A 17,712-nucleotide genomic window follows, 5' to 3' on the forward strand; every position below is an offset into this window, starting at 1 on the left:
AGCCTTAGCAGTGTCCGGCACTGTGGGTCACCGACCCTTCACCCTGGTACTGTCCGGCACTGTGGGTCACCGACCCTTCACCCTGGCGCTGTCCGGCACTGTGGATCCCTGGCCCTGCACCCTGGTGCTGTCCGGCACTGTGGATCCCGGCCCTGGTACTGTCCGGCACTGTGGGTCCCGGCCATTCACCCTGGTGCTGTCCGGCACTGTGGATCACCGACCCTTCACCCTGGTCCTGTCCAGCACTGTGGGTCCCTGGCTCTTCACCCTGGTGCTGTCCGGCACTGTGGGTCACCGACCCTTCACCCTGGTGCTGTCCGGCACTGTGGGTCACCGACCCTTCACCCTGGTGCTGTCCGGCACTGTGGATCCCGGCCATTCACCCTGGTGCTGTCCGGCACTGTGGATCCCGGCCATTCACCCTGGTGCTGTCCGGCACTGTGGATCCCGGCCATTCACCCTGGTGCTGTCTGGCACTGTGGGTCACCGACCCTTCACCCTGGTGCTGTCTGGCACTGTGGGTCACCGACCCTTCACCCTGGTGCTGTCCGGCACTGTGGGTCCCTGGCTCTTCACCCTGGTGCTGTCCGGCACTGTGGGTCCCCGGCCCTGCACCCTGGTGCTGTCCGGCACTGTGGGTCCCCGGCCCTGCACCCTGGTCCTGTCCGGCACTGTGGGTCCCTGGCTCTTCACCCTGGTGCTGTCCGGCACTGTGGATCCCGGCCCTGGTACTGTCCGGCACTGTGGGTCCCGGCCATTCACCCTGGTGCTGTCCGGCACTGTGAATCACCGACCCTTCACCCTGGTGCTGTCCGGCACTGTGGATCCCGGCCATTCACCCTGGTGCTGTCCGGCACTGTGGGTCACCGACCCTTCACCCTGGTGCTGTCCGGCACTGTGGGTCACCGACCCTTCACCCTGGTGCTGTCCGGCACTGTGGGTCACCGACCCTTCACCCTGGTGCTGTCCGGCACTGTGGATCCCGGCCATTCACCCTGGTGCTGTCCGGCACTGTGGATCCCGGCCATTCACCCTGGTGCTGTCCGGCACTGTGGGTCCCCGGCCCTGCACCCTGGTGCTGTCCGGCACTGTGGGTCCCCGGCCCTGCACCCTGGTCCTGTCCGGCACTGTGGGTCCCTGGCTCTTCACCCTGGTGCTGTCCGGCACTGTGGGTCCCCGGCCCTGCACCCTGGTCCTGTCCGGCACTGTGGGTCCCTGGCTCTTCACCCTGGTGCTGTCCGGCACTGTGGGTCCCCGGCCCTGCACCCTGGTGCTGTCCGGCACTGTGGGTCCCCGGCCCTGCACCCTGGTGCTGTCCGGCACTGTGGGTCCCCGGCCCTGCACCCTGGTCCTGTCCGGCACTGTGGGTCCCTGGCTCTTCACCCTGGTGCTGTCTGGCACTGTGGATCCCGGCCATTCACCCTGGTGCTGTCCGGCACTGTGGGTCCCCGGCCCTTCACCCTGGTGCTGTCTGGCACTGTGGGTCCCTGGCCCTGCACCCTGGTGCTGTCTGGCACTGTGGGTCCCTGGCCCTGCACCCTGGTGCTGTCTGGCACTGTGGGTCCCTGGCCCTGCACCCTGGTGCTGTCCGGCTCTGTGGGTCCCCGGCCCTTCACCCTGGTACTGTCCGGCACTGTGGGTCCCCGGCCCTTCACCCTGGGTTCTCAATAATAAAATACGATGCCAGTATCTGACCTCCGATGGCCCCCTTTACCCTCCAGTCTATTTCCCACAATGCCTGTTTGGGTTAGAAAGTCCCTGATGTTCCATTAACCCCGATGTAACCCTGGGCCGTACCTCTTGCCTCTTGCGTTCCTCAGCTGACAGTTTCTGCAGAATCCCTTTCTCTAGTACCTGAAAACAGTCCGAAGCGACAGGCGTCAGTAAGCAGGTATCAGTAATATTACATATGTCTGCAACACAGCACATCAGACCATCTACACCAGCCCCCAATGGTTTAAAGAACTAAAGAAGGAACTTGCATTTATATAGCGCCTTTCACGACATCAGGACGTCCCAAAGTGCTTTACAGCCAATTAATTACTTTTGAAGTTTTGTAGGCAAACGCAGCAGTCAATTATGCACACAGCAAGATCCCACAACGGCAATGAGATAGATGAGCAGTTAATCTGTTTTTGGTGCTGCTGATTTGCGGGATGAATGGGACACCAGGAGAAAACCTCTCTGCTCTCTTCTAAAAATAAAAGTGCCACCAGGTCTTTAAACCGGGCAGTCGGGGCCTCGGTTAAAGGTCTGATTGGAAAGCTGACACCAGCGACAGTGCAGCACTCCCTCCGCAGCGCGCTGGGAGTGTCGGCCTGGATCGTGTGCTGGGTTACGGCTCCCCTCGGAAATACTCGGCTGTAATGGCGGAGAAAGACTGGACAGGCTGGGGTTGTTTTCCTTAGAGCAGAGGAGGCTGAGGGGGGACCTGATTGAGGTGTACAAAATTATGAGGGGCATAGATAGGGTAGATAGAAAGGAACTTTTCCCCTTAGTAGAGGGGTCAATAACCAGGGGGCATAGTTTCAAGGTAAGGGGCAGGAGGTTTAGAGGGGATTTGAGGAAAAACTTTTTCACCCAGAGGGTGGTTGGAATCGGGAACTCACTGCCTGAAAGGGTGGTAGAGGCAGGAACCCCCATAACATTCAAGAAGCATTTAGATGAGCACTTGAAACGCCATAGAATACAAGGCTACGGACCGAGTGCTGGAAAATGGGATTAGAATAGATAGGGCTTGAAGGCCGGCGCGGACACGATGGGCCGAACGACCCCTTTCTGTGCTGTATAACTCTTTGGCCTAGAAATTCGGTGGGCTGCGCCACCAGTTAGCGCCTAAAGAGGGCACTCAGTGGCTTTAGCGCCACTGGCCACGCCTCCCGCGATATTTAGCTGGGGCGCTAATGGCGGCGTTAGCCTGTTGCGCTGCGCCGCCACCGATGACGTCATCGGTGTGCGCAGCGCCCCGCTACCGCCCCGATCGTGATATTTGTTTGCGACCGCCTCCGCTACTCTGACCACAAATCACGCCCAGTTCACGGGGCCTACCTGTGGTGGGAGTGGCGCAAATTTAGGTGGAGGTGCAGGGCGGCCGTTTTTTTTGGCGGCAGCCTGCCAGCATCTCCGTCCCCGGCCTCCTGATCGCCCCCCGCGGCAGTGCCGGATGTTTTCCGAGAGCCCGGCACTTCTCCTCGGTGCCGGGCTCTTTTGCCGGCACTCGCGATCTCTGATCGCGCTGGTGCAGGCCCCTCCCCCTTAAGAATGGGAGGAAGGCCTGCAGTACCACAGCGCGCCGTGCCGCAGTGTGTGGCGCTGCGGCACGTTGCGCTGCGATATTCAGTTTTTGCGCCCTAAGAGGGACGCAGAGCGCCTCAAGCAACGCCCCGTGTCCCTCTTGGGGCGCTCAAGCTGAATTTCCGGCGGTCGCAACTGCTCTGATCGCAGCGCTAATACTGGCGCCCAGGCGAGCTTGGCGCCCCGTTTGGGCCTCCACCGAATTTCTCCCCCTATGACTCTACGAGATCGCGAACTTAACTGGCAATACACATCGTCGCAGCAACCAAACCAAAACGACCTCTCGAGTGCGAAGGCTCACCTGCGGTAACTGGCTCCACGTCATCTGCGCCGGCCGGTAATTCTGAACCACGATCTTCTCGTCAGGCTCAGTAGATTCCAAGTGCCCAGTGTCGTCCAGCAAGTCATCGTCAGACTCGGGCACAATGGCCAGGCCTCGCTCTCGCACCTCCTGGTACAGCCGCGGATCTGAGGAGAGGAGTTTACTCAGGAAGCTGCTGAGGGTTTCGCACAGGTTGCCCATCCCTCCCCCACTGCCCTGGTTCTCGCTGGGTCCCTCCGAGCCCTGGAATAAACCCATCACCGAGCCTTCCCGCTGCCAGAGGGCGAAACGGCGGACAGCCCCCAGGACGGGATTCTCCGCCGGCCGGCCGGGCTCCATTGCTTCCCGATAGATATCCGGTCGGCTGTTTCAAATAAAGCCACCAAGTTTTATCCTGCACGGTGGGCCTTGGTTCTTCACCCTGGGTCTGGCCTGCGCTATGGGCTGTGCGGGGAGGTGACGTGCTAATGGGGAATGTGACAGGTTTGCTCGAGGAGCCTGCTGAAGTATTCCGAATTACAAATCACCTCATTAAAAACCTCTCACTGCAATGGACACGAAACAGACCATAACCAAATCCCACAGCCTCCAGCTAGTTCGCCACTCCTGACATTTGTCCCAAAAAACGTACCAGTTTAACATGTTTATGTTCTGCATGGCTTCCAATTTAAAGCCCTTCACATCTGAAGGAGCCGACTCTCACTGGGGTTCAGGTCCCCTCCTCTCCCGAAGGTGCTGACTCTCACTGGGGTTCAGGTCCCCTCCTCTCCCGAAGGTGCTGACTCTCACTGAGGTTCAGGTCCCCTCCTCTCCCGAAGGTGCTGACTCTCACTGGGGTTCAGCTCCCCGTCTCTCCTGAAGGTGCTGACTCTCACTGGGGTTCAGGTCCCCTCCTCTCCTGAAGGTGCTGACTCTCACTGGGGTTCAGCCCCCCTCCTCTCCCGAAGGTGCTGACTCTCACTGGGGTTCAGGTCCCCTCCTCTCCTGAAGGTGCTGACTCTCACTGAGGTTCAGCTCCTCTCCTCTCCTGAAGGTGCTGACTCTCACTGAGGTTCAGGTCCCCTCCTCTCCTGAAGGTGCTGACTCTCACTGGGGTTCAGCTCCCCTCCTCTCCTGAAGGTGCTGACTCTCACTGGGGTTCAGCTCCCCTCCTCTCCCGAAGGTGCTGACTCTCACTGGGGTTCAGGTCCCCTCCTCTCCCGAAGGTGCTGACTCTCACTGGGGTTCAGGTCCCCTCCTCTCCTGAAGGAGCCGACTCTCACTGGGGTTCAGCCCCCCTCCTCTCCCGAAGGTGCTGACTCTCACTGAGGTTCAGGTCCCCGTCTCTCCTGAAGGAGCCGACTCTCACTGGGGTTCAGCCCCCCTCCTCTCCCGAAGGTGCTGACTCTCACTGAGGTTCAGGTCCCCTCCTCTCCTGAAGGAGCCGACTCTCACTGGGGTTCAGCCCCCCTCCTCTCCTGAAGGAGCCGACTCTCACTGAGGTTCAGCTCCCCTCCTCTCCTGAAGGAGCCGACTCTCACTGGGGTTCAGCCCCCCTCCTCTCCCGAAGGTGCTGACTCTCACTGGGGTTCAGGTCCCCTCCTCTCCTGAAGGTGCTGACTCTCACTGGGGTTCAGCTCCCCTCCTCTCCTGAAGGTGCTGACTCTCACTGGGGTTCAGGTCCCCTCCTCTCCTGAAGGTGCTGACTCTCACTGGGGTTCAGGTCCCCTCCTCTCCTGAAGGTGCTGACTCTCACTGGGGTTCAGGTCCCCTCCTCCCCTGAAGGTGCTGACTCTCACTGGGGTTCAGGTCCCCTCCTCTCCTGAAGGTGCTGACTCTCACTGGGGTTCGGTGCGATGAACATAGCACTAACTCACACCCCTCCTCCACCCCCTCAGCTCCACAAATGCCCATTCTTGTTTCTTGGACAAACCAGGTGTCTGAAATGCATGAAAATCCATTCCCATGTTTAAGACCCAACTACTACTGAGATAGCCACACGGGTAGCTTGTGTTTACCTGTTTTGATGTGCACATGTCCCCAGAGAGACACACCCGACTCCCCAAGTCCAGAGAGCCCAGGCATTGGTCAGCAGGGCTAGTCTTTGGTGACCCCAAGTGTGAGCAAGGGTATTGCTGGATCTTTACCAGCTAAAACTGGGCAGATTACCAGTGCAAAGCATTGACCAGTCACAGCCAGCCTACCCACTAGAACATTGACTTTTTTTTAAATAACATTTTCTGTGCTCATCAAGGTTAAGGGTGTTACTGCTGTGGAGTGGCACCTGCCAGGTGGGTTAGACACAGAGTGAAGTTCCCTTTGCCTCAGTGCCAACCGTAGAGGAACTCCCCCTACAGGAACAATGTGGCATTGTTCCCACACCAGCCATCCTGAGGCCTCGCCGAGTGACCTTGCCAATTAAAGTCAAATGAGGGGCAGTATTGTGCTACAGGCCCATGAACACTAGGACACAGACTGAGATCCGGGACCGGGGCTGAGATTCAGGTCCCTTTACAGCCGGCAGACAGAACAGGATTTCACTCCCTCAGTCTGGGCTGGGTTCGAACCCATGCCTCATGTTTAGCCCACTGTACCGTCCAATTCCTCACTTACTGTTTCAATTAGCAAATGTACAGTCTGACGACCCAGCATACAACAGAATATGAAAGCACTTCAGGTTATTCCCCTTTCTGTACTCTCCCAGGAGCGGAATGTAGTCTTTGCTACAGTTGTACAGGGCCTTGGTGAGACCGCACCTTGAGTACTGTGTGCAGTTTTGGTCGCCTTACCTGAGGAAGGACGTTCTTGCCATGGAAGGAGTGCAGCGAAGATTCACCAGGCTGATACCTGGGATGGCAGGAATGACGTATGAGGAGAGATTGTGTCGATTGGGCTTATACTCACTGGAGTTTAGAAGATTGAGAGGGGATCTCATCGAAACTTATAAAATTCTGTCAGGCCTGGACAGACTAGATGCAGGAAGGATGTTTATGATGGCCGGGGAGTCCAGAACCAGGGGTCATAGTCTAAGGATAAGGGGTAAGCCATTTAGGACTGAAATGAGGAGGAATTTCTTCACCCAGAGAGTGGTGAACCTGTGGAATTCTCTGCCACAGAGGGCGGTGGAGGCCAGTTCATTAAATATATTCAAAAAAGAGTTGGATATATTTCTTAAGGCTAAAGGGATCAAGGGATATGGGGAGAAGGCAGGGACAGGGCACTGAATTTGGATGATCAGCCATGATCTCATTGAATGGCGGAGCAGGCTCGAAGGGCCGAATGGCCGACTCCTGCTCCTATCTTCTATGTTTCTATGTTTCCCCCGCCCCATACACAACATCGAGACATTAAAACAAGGTCCCAATTGTTTGACCAGGTGGGTGTTAAAGATCCCATAACACTATTCGAAGAGGCGCAGGGGACCTCTCCCAATGTCCTGGCCCTCCCTCAACCACCACAACCAGATTAACCAGTCGCTTATCTCATTGCTGAGTGTGGGATGTTTCTGGTGGAGAATGGCTGCTGCACTCGTCTGAAAATCTAATGACCAAACTTATCACTCGCCAACGACCAAACCCCCTCATCATCCCCCAATCAGCGCCGGGCGCCTAGATCCAACCCGCCCTGTTCAGACTGGCCTCGGAGCAGAATTGACCACTTTTACACACGCTCGGTCCACATAGTCGCGCTGCCCTTACCATCCTTAAAGGAGCTCCGAATTCTGGGGCCTCTCTTTCTTCCTATTGTCCGCTATAAAGAAGGAGACAAGGTTATTAAAATGACAAACTCAGCAAAGGGGCACCAGTGAGTGTCCCTATTTCTCCAGTTTATGTGGCAATTCAGTACATAAATGTCCCCTTTATTGATTACAGTTTTTAATCTGAAGGATGAAAATAATTGTTTGATTAAATATTCATTAACTACTGGAGTTTCTCTTGCTTCCTCCCCACTCAAAATTCTCTGGATTTAGACTGGGGCACAGTCCCACAGACAGTGACTCTCACTGGGGTACAGTTCCACAGACACTGACCCTCACTGGGGTACAGTTCCACAGACACTGACCCTCACTGGGGTACAGTCCCACAGACACTGACTCTCACTGGGGTACAGTCCCACAGACACTGACCCTCACTGGGGTACAGTTCCACAGACACTGACCCTCACTGGGGTACAGTTCCACAGACACTGACTCTCACTGGGGTACAATTCCAGAGGCACTGGCTCTCACTGGGGTACAGTTCCAGAGACACTGGCTCTCACTGGGGTACAGAACCACAGGCACTGGCTCTCACTGGGGTACAGTTCCACAGACACTGACTCTCACTGGGGTACAGTCCCACAGACACTGACTCTCACTGGGGTACAGTTCCACAGACACTGACCCTCACTGGGGTACAGTTCCACGGACACTGACTCTCACTGGGGTACAGTTCCAGACAATGACTCTCACTGGGGTACAGTTCCACAGACACTGACCCTCACTGGGGTACAGTTCCAGAGACACTGACTCTCACTGGGGTACAGTTCCACAGACACTGACCCTCACTGGGGTACAGTTCCCCAGACACTGACTCTCACTGGGGTACAGTTCCACAGACACTGACTCTCACTGGGGCACAGTCCCACAGGCAGTGACTCTCACTGGGGTACAGTTCCACAGACACTGACCCTCACTGGGGTACAGTCCCACTGACACTGACTCTCACTGCGGTACTGTTCCACAGACACTGACCCTCACTGGGGTACAGTTCCACAGACACTGACCCTCACTGGGGTACAGTTCCACAGACACTGACCCTCACTGGGGTACAGTTCCACAGACACTGACCCTCACTGGGGTACAGTCGCACAGACACTGACTCTCACTGGGGTACAGTCCCACAGACACTGACTCTCACTGGGGTACAGTTCCACAGACACTGACCCTCACTGGGGTACAGTTCCACAGACACTGACCCTCACTGGGGTACAGTTCCACAGACACTGACTCTCGCTGGGGTCCAGTTCCACAGACACTGACCCTCACTGGGGTGCAGTTCCACAGACACCGACTCTCACTGGGGTGCAGTTCCACAGACACCGACTCTCACTGGGGTACAGTCCCACAGACACTGACCCTCACTGTGGTACAGTTCCACAGACACTGACCCTCACTGGGGTACAGTTCCACAGACTCTCACTGGGGTACTGTTCCACAGACACTGACTCTCACTGAGGTACAATTCCAGAGGCACTGGCTCTCACTGGGGTACAGTTCCAGAGACACTGGTTCTCACTGGGGTACAGTTCCACAGACACTGGCTCTCACTGGGGTACAGTTCCACAGACACTGGCTCTCACTGGGGTACAGTTCCACAGACACTGGCTCTCACTGGGGTACAGTCCCACAGACACTGGCTCTCACTGAGGTACTGTTCCACAGACACGGACTCTCACTGGGGTACAGTTCCACAGACACTGACCCTCACTGCGGTACAGTTCCACAGACACTGACTCTCACTGGGGTACAGTCCCACAGACACTGACTCTCACTGAGGTACATTTCCACAGACACTGACTCTCACTGGGGTACAGTTCCACAGACACTAGCTGTCACTGGGGTACAGTTCCACAGACACTGACTCTCACTGGGGCACAGTCCCACAGACAGTGACTCTCACTGGGGTACAGTTCCACAGACACTCACTGGGGTACAATTCCAGAGGCACTGGCTCTCACTGGGGTACAGTTCCACAGACAGTGACTCTCACTGGGGTACAGTTCCACAGACAGTGACTCTCACTGGGGTACAGTTCCACAGACACTGGCTCTCACTGGGGTACTGTTCCACAGACACTGGCTCTCACTGGGGTACAGTTCCACAGGCAGACTCTCACTGGGGTACAGTTCCACAGCCACCGACTCTCACTGGGTTACAGTTCCACAGGCACTGGCTCTCACTGGGTTACAGGTTCCACAAACACTGACTCTCACTGGGGTACAGTTCCACAGACACTGACTCCTCACTGGGGTACAGTTCCACAGACACTGACTCTCACTGGGTTACAGTTCCACAGACACTGACTCCTCACTGGGGTACAGTGCCACAGGGGTCATTTCCTCAGGTTCAGCTAATCTGATTCTTCGTCATGGAAACAAGTATTGAGCCAATTAGAAAATAGAGTTATTACATTCAGACTTGCATCATCACCAGTGAGCGTCACGAGCGCCAGTGGGCGTTACCAGTATTTTATACTAGGTTGAAGGCGTCACTTTTGATATGGACCGTAGCCATGATAAGAGTTGGGAAGAAGCCACCTCTCCTACCTTGGACCTTCCTGGACTTCGGGCCGGCTGCACAGCTGCCGTTTCCACGATCGGTGCCAGTGTGGGCGGAGACAACTGCTTCTCCTCTGTGAACTCGGGGATTCCGCCTGTTGCCACTTTATACGACTGATTGCGGCGATTGCGTTGCAGGGTGCCGCCCGAGGGCTCCATGTCCTTCCCTTCCTCGTAACGCAGGTCAGTCGGTGGCATGCTCCGAACCTCCCGCCGGCCGCTGTCCCGCCGGCCGCCCGAGGACGTGCTCCCCTGCGGCCGCATCTTGGTCTTGGTAGTCACGGCCAACTTACTGGGGATCATCTGCTGGTGCCCCGTCTTCAGAGCAGCCGGGCTTTCCGTGCTCAAAACCACCTTCGGCATGTCCGAGAGCGATGGCATGGAACTGGCATTGGCTATTGCCGGGTTGTCCACTCCCAGCCGTGAAGATTTACCACTCGTGGGAGACAACCACTCCGTTTCCGAGTTAATCCGGAAGTCAGTTCCATAGTTTGGTTCCAACACCAAGGCCTGGCATTTTTCTTCCAGGTTACCATCCGAATGCCGTTGAGACATTTTGCTCACCCGGTTTTTTGATCCCAGTTATGGAAGAGTCCAACGTCTAGCAGATTGGACAGACAGCTTCTCCCACTTGGCTTCCCTCATAAGGACTTGTGGTTTCCCAATTCCAAATTTGTCTTCCTCCTAAACCCGGGAAAATGAAGAACAAAGGACAAGGTCGGTCCAAGCGCACATCCCAAAGCCGTTTAGTTCTCCTCTGCTCAAGCAGTTCCGAAAGGTTTGTGGTTCCTGATGCCCCCTGCCCTCTCGAAAGGATTCCCCACTGACACAGACTTCAGGTGAACAGTACCTCCCTTGTGCTTTTTTCTAAACCCGCATGAGCTTTCAGTGGGGCACCCCCCTCTCACCCCTCCTGTCGGGGCTCAGTGGGTCGCACTCTCGCCTCAGAGTCAGAAGGTCGTGGGTTCAAGTCTCACTCCGGAGACCGGAGCACAAATTCTAGGCTGACACGCCCAGTGCAGTACTGAGGGGGTGCTGCACTGTCGGAGGTGCCGTCTTTCGGATGAGCGCTACCACTGAGCCAAGGTACTAGTGTTTGTAACACAGGCGGATTCTGGGTTACGAGTAGCGCTCCTGTTGGCACTGATATGATCCTCTTGGGTCTAGGAATCACTAAACCGACTCCCCTCTCCCTCACTCAAGAGAATAAAACCTGAAATTCATCACTAATGACCATTTGCCCATCAGTCTGTTCTCTACAACAGTTCGTAAAAGTGAATCAATTCCAGAAGCCCAAGGAGTAATTCAGAGCGCGCAGGTCGGAGAATCGGGAACTGCAGTGTCGTAGCACCGTCATGTGACCCAGTTACCCTTCGGACGTGGCTTCCTGCGGAGAGCTCGGAATCGCAGGATTACCCCGTTGCTCCCACTTCCCGATTGCTCTCCAGCGACCCCTGGTGGAAAGCGTGACACCAGACGAGGATTGTGATGGCCCCAGCGGTTGGATAGCCTGCTGACACTCACATGAGGAGAATGGCCACTGACTGAGGTGGTTGTGGCCTGTGGGGCCTGCACTCTCGGTGAGTCAGCACCTTCAGGAGAGGAGGGAGAAACAGCTTCAGTCTCCAACAGGGAGACTCTTCTTTACAACTGCAAGCTTCTGAAAACCCTTTTAATTATTTAGGCAAATATTTGACTGCATGAAGTTTAAAGGCTTACTAAATCAAGGGTTACTAAAACTGCATTGATCTTTAAGCCAATTACAATCGCGGAAAGGGTCAGGTGATGTTTCGTTCACTGATTGCAATAGACAATAAAGTTTTGTGAAATGAGGCTCTTTCGTGAACTCGGTAGGTTGACTGACCTCCCAGAAAGCCCGGGAGTGTTTCTCTGGGTTGTAAATATCATGATGGGGGTGGTTGTCAATGAAGCTTTAACTCTGCTCGAACATAAACTGCAGTTTTCAAAAACAAAAAGAGCCTTTTAGGCTGGCAGACACCCACAGGGTCAAAAGCCACTGCCGACACTCAGGCCTTCTTGCGTCAGATTGCGAGCTTTAAGTAGAATTATTAAATCAGCCAAGTAATGCTTTGACCTTCGATGGGTGGTGCGGGGGGGGGGTGTTTGGCGTCAGGGTGCAGAGACCTCTTGTCTCAGCTCGAGTTAATCCCGCACCGATAATGCCCAACTCTTTAATATGTCAGTCACCGGGAGACTGGAGCCAATCGAGGTTCAGCGGGAGTAAAAGGCTTTACTTCATCAGCTCGATGTCACCCAACGCACATCATTCTACCCGAGTGAGCGTATTGTTCGGTGAACAATTATTTGGGTCACAGAGGATGCAGCAGCTTCTGAAGAAACTCAGTATGTCAGGGAAAGAGGTCACTTCTAACCTTGGGCTGGAATCTAATCCAGGTCAGAGTTTAGAAACTGCCCTGATGGCTCAGTTGGTACAATCACTGCCAGACGTAGAACTGAGCTATACTGACCCAGAAGATCCCATTGTTGAACCTCTGTCTGTGCTAAGTTAAGTGGTCTCAGGCAGGTTGATGCGTTACAATTGTCCTCAATACCCACTGTCTAAGGCGGGGGTGAATCAGCCGGGGCTCCTGCTGTGCAATGGTTCCCAGTCACCTTTGCTTAAAATGCAGGAAAAACAGGATCTGACCTGACTGTGCTACCCTCCACAGTCAAATAGCCTGCCAACATCACTGTCTGGGCTGGCATGAAGAATGGCCACTTGCACAAGATACCAGATATGACAACCATCAGCTTTTCAAACTGTGTCAGGTTTTTGCAGTTTAAGAAAAAAAAAAATCAGCATTTTTATTTAACTGGCATCGGACTTTGTCAATATCAACCAATCAGATCAGTTGAAAGCTGGTATTCAAATTTGTCGGAGCCAATTAGATGAGTTGGGCCAAAGGACTAAAGGAGAACCAGACATTACTTCCTCTCATCATTGGCTGCACGTGACCCAGTGACAGAGAAGTTTTAAGATGAGCTGATGGCTTCTGAGAGTTGCAGTTATAGGTGATTCCACAATGTTTGTGCCTAGAGTGAGATAAACCTTTGAAATGCGATTTCTATTCTCTGCAAAGAAACTTTCTGGGACATGACCGGCTGTTGTCTCATATAAAAGGATTATTTTCTGGTCAGAAACCTTTTCCAGATAAGGAGGATGTACTTCGTGTGAACGCATTCATTGGCTTCACCTGAGCCACCCTCTCGCTACATTTGCAGAATTGCCAAGGTTTATAAATAAAGTCGACAGTGGGGTTGGCGGCAAGGAGGAAAGAAAGAAAGAAAGTTGCATTTATATCGTGGTTTTCACGACCTCAGGACGTCTAAAGCGCTTTACAGCCAATGAAGTACTTTTGAAGTATAGTCACTGTTGTAATATAGCCAATTTGTGCAAGCTGATAATGACCAGATAATCTGTTTCAGTGATATTGGTTGAGGGATAACTATTGACCAGGACACCGGGGAGAACTCCCCTACTTTTCTCCGAAATAGTGCCTTGGGATCTGATGCGCTATCAATTACTCATAAAAGACTGAGAGTTAGAAGAGTAACCAAAGGCTTTTATTAACAACAGAATGGAGGTCTGCCTCGAGTGGTCGACCGGTCCAGAAATACAAAGGGCTGGGGAGCAGTCACCTTTATACTAGGACCTGTGGGAGGAGTCAGCCGAGGCATGTCCAGGCATGTACACAGTGGAATACAAACAGGACAAACAGGAATACAAACAGTGGTTTACCACAGGATCTTTTACATCTACCCGAGAGATTTAACGTTTAAATTTAACTCCTCCAAAAGACAGCACCTCCGACAGTGCTGCACTCTCTCAGTATTGCACCGGGGTGTCAGCCTGGATTTTGTGCTCAAGTCTCTGGGGTGGGACTTGAACCCACAACCTTATGTCTCAGAGGCAAAAATGTGACCATTGAGCCACGACTAACACTTCAACTATGTCAGGTCAACGTTTCAGCAGTAGACTCGAAGGATCTGAGGTAAAGGTTTCTACCTCAAACCGCAGAACCTGAAAGTTAACGTTTAGGGTATGGAGCCTTTATCTGCACCCTGTGAGTCTCTCCCCGATACGTAAACTGGTCTTTTCTCTCTTCAGGCGCTGATGCACTTGCTGGATCTTTCCAGAATGTTCTGTCTTTATTTCTGATTCCCAGCACTTGCAGTTTTTGTTTTCAAATCTCTACAGAAGATTCAGCATGTGGCTAAATGCGCTGAGCCACAATGACCATCAGGGGCCCAGGTTCCAGCCCCGGCCTGTGTCGAGTTAGCTGATCTCGGCTGGGGGCGATGAGGAGTGGTGCAACTGGCCTGAGTGCGCCCCGGCTGGGGGGGGGGGTGGGGTGGCAGCGGCAGGGAATTCATTCACAGACACACCTTCTTATCACTAACTCACGGTTACTGTTGTGGAGTACAGATGCAGACAGTGGACAAGGACAGGATCAGGGGCTTATGGGTCCCCCTCCCCCATTGTCTCATCTCTTTACTTCATAATGAAAGAAATTTCAGCACAATACTGTATTACAGTGTCAGATGTGGCTCGGTAGTAGCACTCTGGCCTCTGAGTTATGAAGGTTGTGGGTTTAAGTCCCACTCCAGGGACTCGAGCACAAGATCTAGGCTGACACTCCAGTGCAGTGCTGAGGGAGTGCTACATTGTCGGAGGTGCCATCTTTTGATGAGACATTAAACTGAGGCCCCGTCTGCTTTCTCAGGTGGATGTAAAAGATCCATGGTACTATTTTGAAGAAGAGCAGGGGAGTTCTCCCCGGTGTCCTGGCCAATATTTATCAGACAACAACAACTTGCATTTATATTGCAGGTTTAATAGAGTAAAATGTCCCAAGACGTTTCACAGGAGCATTATCAAACAAAATTTGACACCGAGCCACATAAGGACATATTAGGGCAGGTGACCAAAAACTTGGTCAAAGAGGTAGGTTTTAAGGATGGTCTTGAAGGAGGAGAGGTGGAGAGGCAGAGAGGTTTAGGGAGGGAATACCAGAACTTAGGGCCTTGGCAGCTGAAGACACGGCCGCCAATGGTGGGGCGATTAAAATCAGGGATGCTCAAGAGGCCAGAATTGGAGGAACGCAGACATCTGGGAGGGTTTTAGGGCTGGAGGAGGTTACAGAGATAGGGAGGGGCGAGGCCATGGAGGGATTTGAAAACAAGGATAAGAATTTTAAAAAAATCGAGGCGATGCTTAACTGGGAGCCAGAGTAGGGTTTTGGTTGAGCCTAAGTTTATGGCGGGTGGAAGATGGGAGGCCGGCCAGGAGTGCGTTGGAATAGTCAAGTCTAGAGGTCACAAAGACATGGATGAGGGTTTCAGCAGCGGATGAGCTGAGGCAAAGGCGGAGTCGGGCAATGTTACGGAGGTGGAAGTAGGTGGTCTGAATGATGGCGCAGATACGTGATCGGAAGCTCATCTCATGGCAAATACGACCCCAAGGTTGCGAATAGTCTGGTTCAGCCTCAGGCAGTTGCCAGGGAGAGGGATAGTATACCTCAACCAACATCACTAAGAAAACAGATTATCTGGTCATGGTCACTTGCTGTTTGTGGGAGCTTGCTGTGTGGAAATTGGCTGCCGCATTTCCTACATTACAACAGTGACCACACTTCAAAAGTACTTCATTAGCTGTAAATCGCTTTGTGACGTCCTGAGGTTGTGAAAGGCGCTAAATAAGTGCAAGTCTTTCTTTCTATTCTTTCACTAAGAGGAGGTTGGACTGTCCCAGGGATGTTGAACATGATGTGTGAGGAAGGGCGGGCTTCCTGACACACAGCAGTCTGACAAGACCTGACATGCAGCCCAGTTGCAGAATGACCTCAAGTTTGTACCACTCCAGCATTCGCCCTCTGTTCAAATCCGAGATCCACACATGCTCCCAGGGGAGAAAAGAAGAAACAAACTCTTGCATTTATAATTTGGCTTCCACATCATCAGGACGTCCCAAAGCGCTTTACAGCCAATGAATTACTTTTCGGAGTGTAGTCACTGTTGTAATGTAGGAAACGCAGCAGCCAATTTGCGCACAGCAAGCTCCCACAAACAGCAATGTGATAATGACCAGATAATCTGTTTAAATTATAAATATTGGCTAGGACACTGGGGAAAATTCCCCTGCTCTTCTTCGAAATCGTGCCATGGGATCTTTTATTGAGAGGGCAGGCTCAGTTACACAGCCCGAGTTTAATCAGCTCTGGTTTGAAATCTCTCATAATAAATAGGTTTGATCATGTGATCTCTCTAACCAGCGCATTGCATCATTGCTCACCTCATCCAACCTATCATTTTACACAAGGGCATCAAAAAACATTTCACTATTATTAGCCCCATCACTGTGTAACTGGGACCAGCTGTTTCTATCATCTCTTAGATTTTGGCTTGGACCAGCTGCTGCCCATTCCTCATCTCTTGGACCATCTGCTGTCCAATCCCCACCCTCCATCTCTTGGACCATCTGCTGTCCAATCCCCACCCTCCATCTCTTGGACCATCTGCTGTCCAATCCCCACCCTCCATCTCTTGGACCATCTGCTGCCCAATCCCCACCCTCCATCTCTTGGACCATCTACTGCCCAATCCCCACCCTCCATCTCTTGGACCATCTACTGCCCAATCCCCACCCTCCAGAAGAATGAGAGGTGATCTCATTGAAACATATAAAATTCTTATAGGGCTTGACAGGGTAGATGTTTCCCCTGGCTGGGGAAGATTAGAACTCGGGGTCACAGTCTCAGAATAAGGGGTCGGCCATTTAGGACTGAGATGAGGAGAAATTTTTTCACTCAAAGGGTCATGAATCTTTGAAATTCTCTATTCCAGAGGGCTGTGGATGCTTAGTTGTTGAGTATATTCAAGACAGAGATTGATAGATTTTGAGATATTAAGGGAATCAAGGGATATAATGCGGGAAGGTGGAGTTGAGGTAGATAAGCCATGATCTTATTGAATGGCGGAGCAGGCTCAAGGAGCCGAATGGCCTACTCCTGCTCCTATTTCTTGTTATGTTCCTTTAAGATGCTCCATAAAACCTACCTCTTTGACTAAGCGTTTGGTCACCTGTCCTAATGTCTCCTCCTTTGGCTTGGTGTCAGTTTTTGAATGGTAACGCTCCGGTGAAACACCTTGGGATGTTCAAGGCACTATATAAATGCAAGTTGCTGTTCTCTATGTTTTGTATCTGTCTTCACAGAGACACAAAAAACATTCCGGAAATACTGGGGAACCAAGGATCTAGTGAGAATGAGGAACTTAAAAAAATTAGTATTAGTAAATAAATAGTACTGGAGAAATTAATGGGACTAAAAGCCAACAAGTCTCTTGGACTTGATGGCCTACATCCTAGAGTTTGAAAAGAAATGGCTACAGAGATAGTGGCTGCATTGGTTTTGATCTTCCAAAATTCCCTGGATTCGAGAACAGTCTCCACGGATTGGAAGGTAGAAAATGTAACCTCACTATACAACAAAAGAGGGAGAGAAAACAGGCCAGTTAGCCGGACATCAGTCGTAGGCATCGCCATAAGGAGGAGCCGGAAATGATAGCACAGTAAGATGCGCAGTTTTGGTCCTCACTCGCCAGCCTACCTGCACTCCCGCCGTGTTCAAGAGCCGACCCGCCCACGGTTGCAAAAAGAGACGTTTCCCTTCAAACTTCTGGCAACTTTCCGAAAAGGTTTTGCAACTTTGAACCAATTGTATCAGTGCAATTGCACTTCCGTCTGGGATTCATCCCACTCAGCAGGAAAATACAATGAA

At 52.8% G+C, this 17,712-nt stretch overlaps 1 protein-coding gene across 3 annotated transcripts in view; it reads right to left on the minus strand.

Moving 5' to 3' along the window:
• The window catches only part of arhgef16 (Rho guanine nucleotide exchange factor (GEF) 16), a 41,942-nt gene that overhangs the window by 23,899 nt on the left and 331 nt on the right, over positions 1 to 17,712 (minus strand). For 2 of the 3 annotated variants that reach the window (XM_085967277.1, XM_085967279.1), the window contains exons 2-5: positions 9,902 to 10,597; positions 7,294 to 7,345; positions 3,596 to 3,762; positions 1,798 to 1,854 (exon numbers count right to left, since the gene is read on the minus strand). In XM_085967277.1, the coding sequence (XP_085823403.1) occupies positions 1,798 to 1,854; positions 3,596 to 3,762; positions 7,294 to 7,345; positions 9,902 to 10,468 (843 nt within the window). In that variant the 5' untranslated portion in view covers positions 10,469 to 10,597. Of the gene's footprint in view, positions 1 to 1,797; positions 1,855 to 3,595; positions 3,763 to 7,293; positions 7,346 to 9,901; positions 10,598 to 17,541; position 17,712 lie in introns of those variants that run through there. The other variant, XM_085967278.1, reaches the window with a different exon arrangement.

This window comes from Somniosus microcephalus, chromosome 25 (genome assembly GCF_052327205.1).
Source record: "Somniosus microcephalus isolate GS21.2 chromosome 25, FLI_Smic_1.0, whole genome shotgun sequence".
Taxonomy (NCBI): Eukaryota; Metazoa; Chordata; class Chondrichthyes; order Squaliformes; family Somniosidae; genus Somniosus; species Somniosus microcephalus.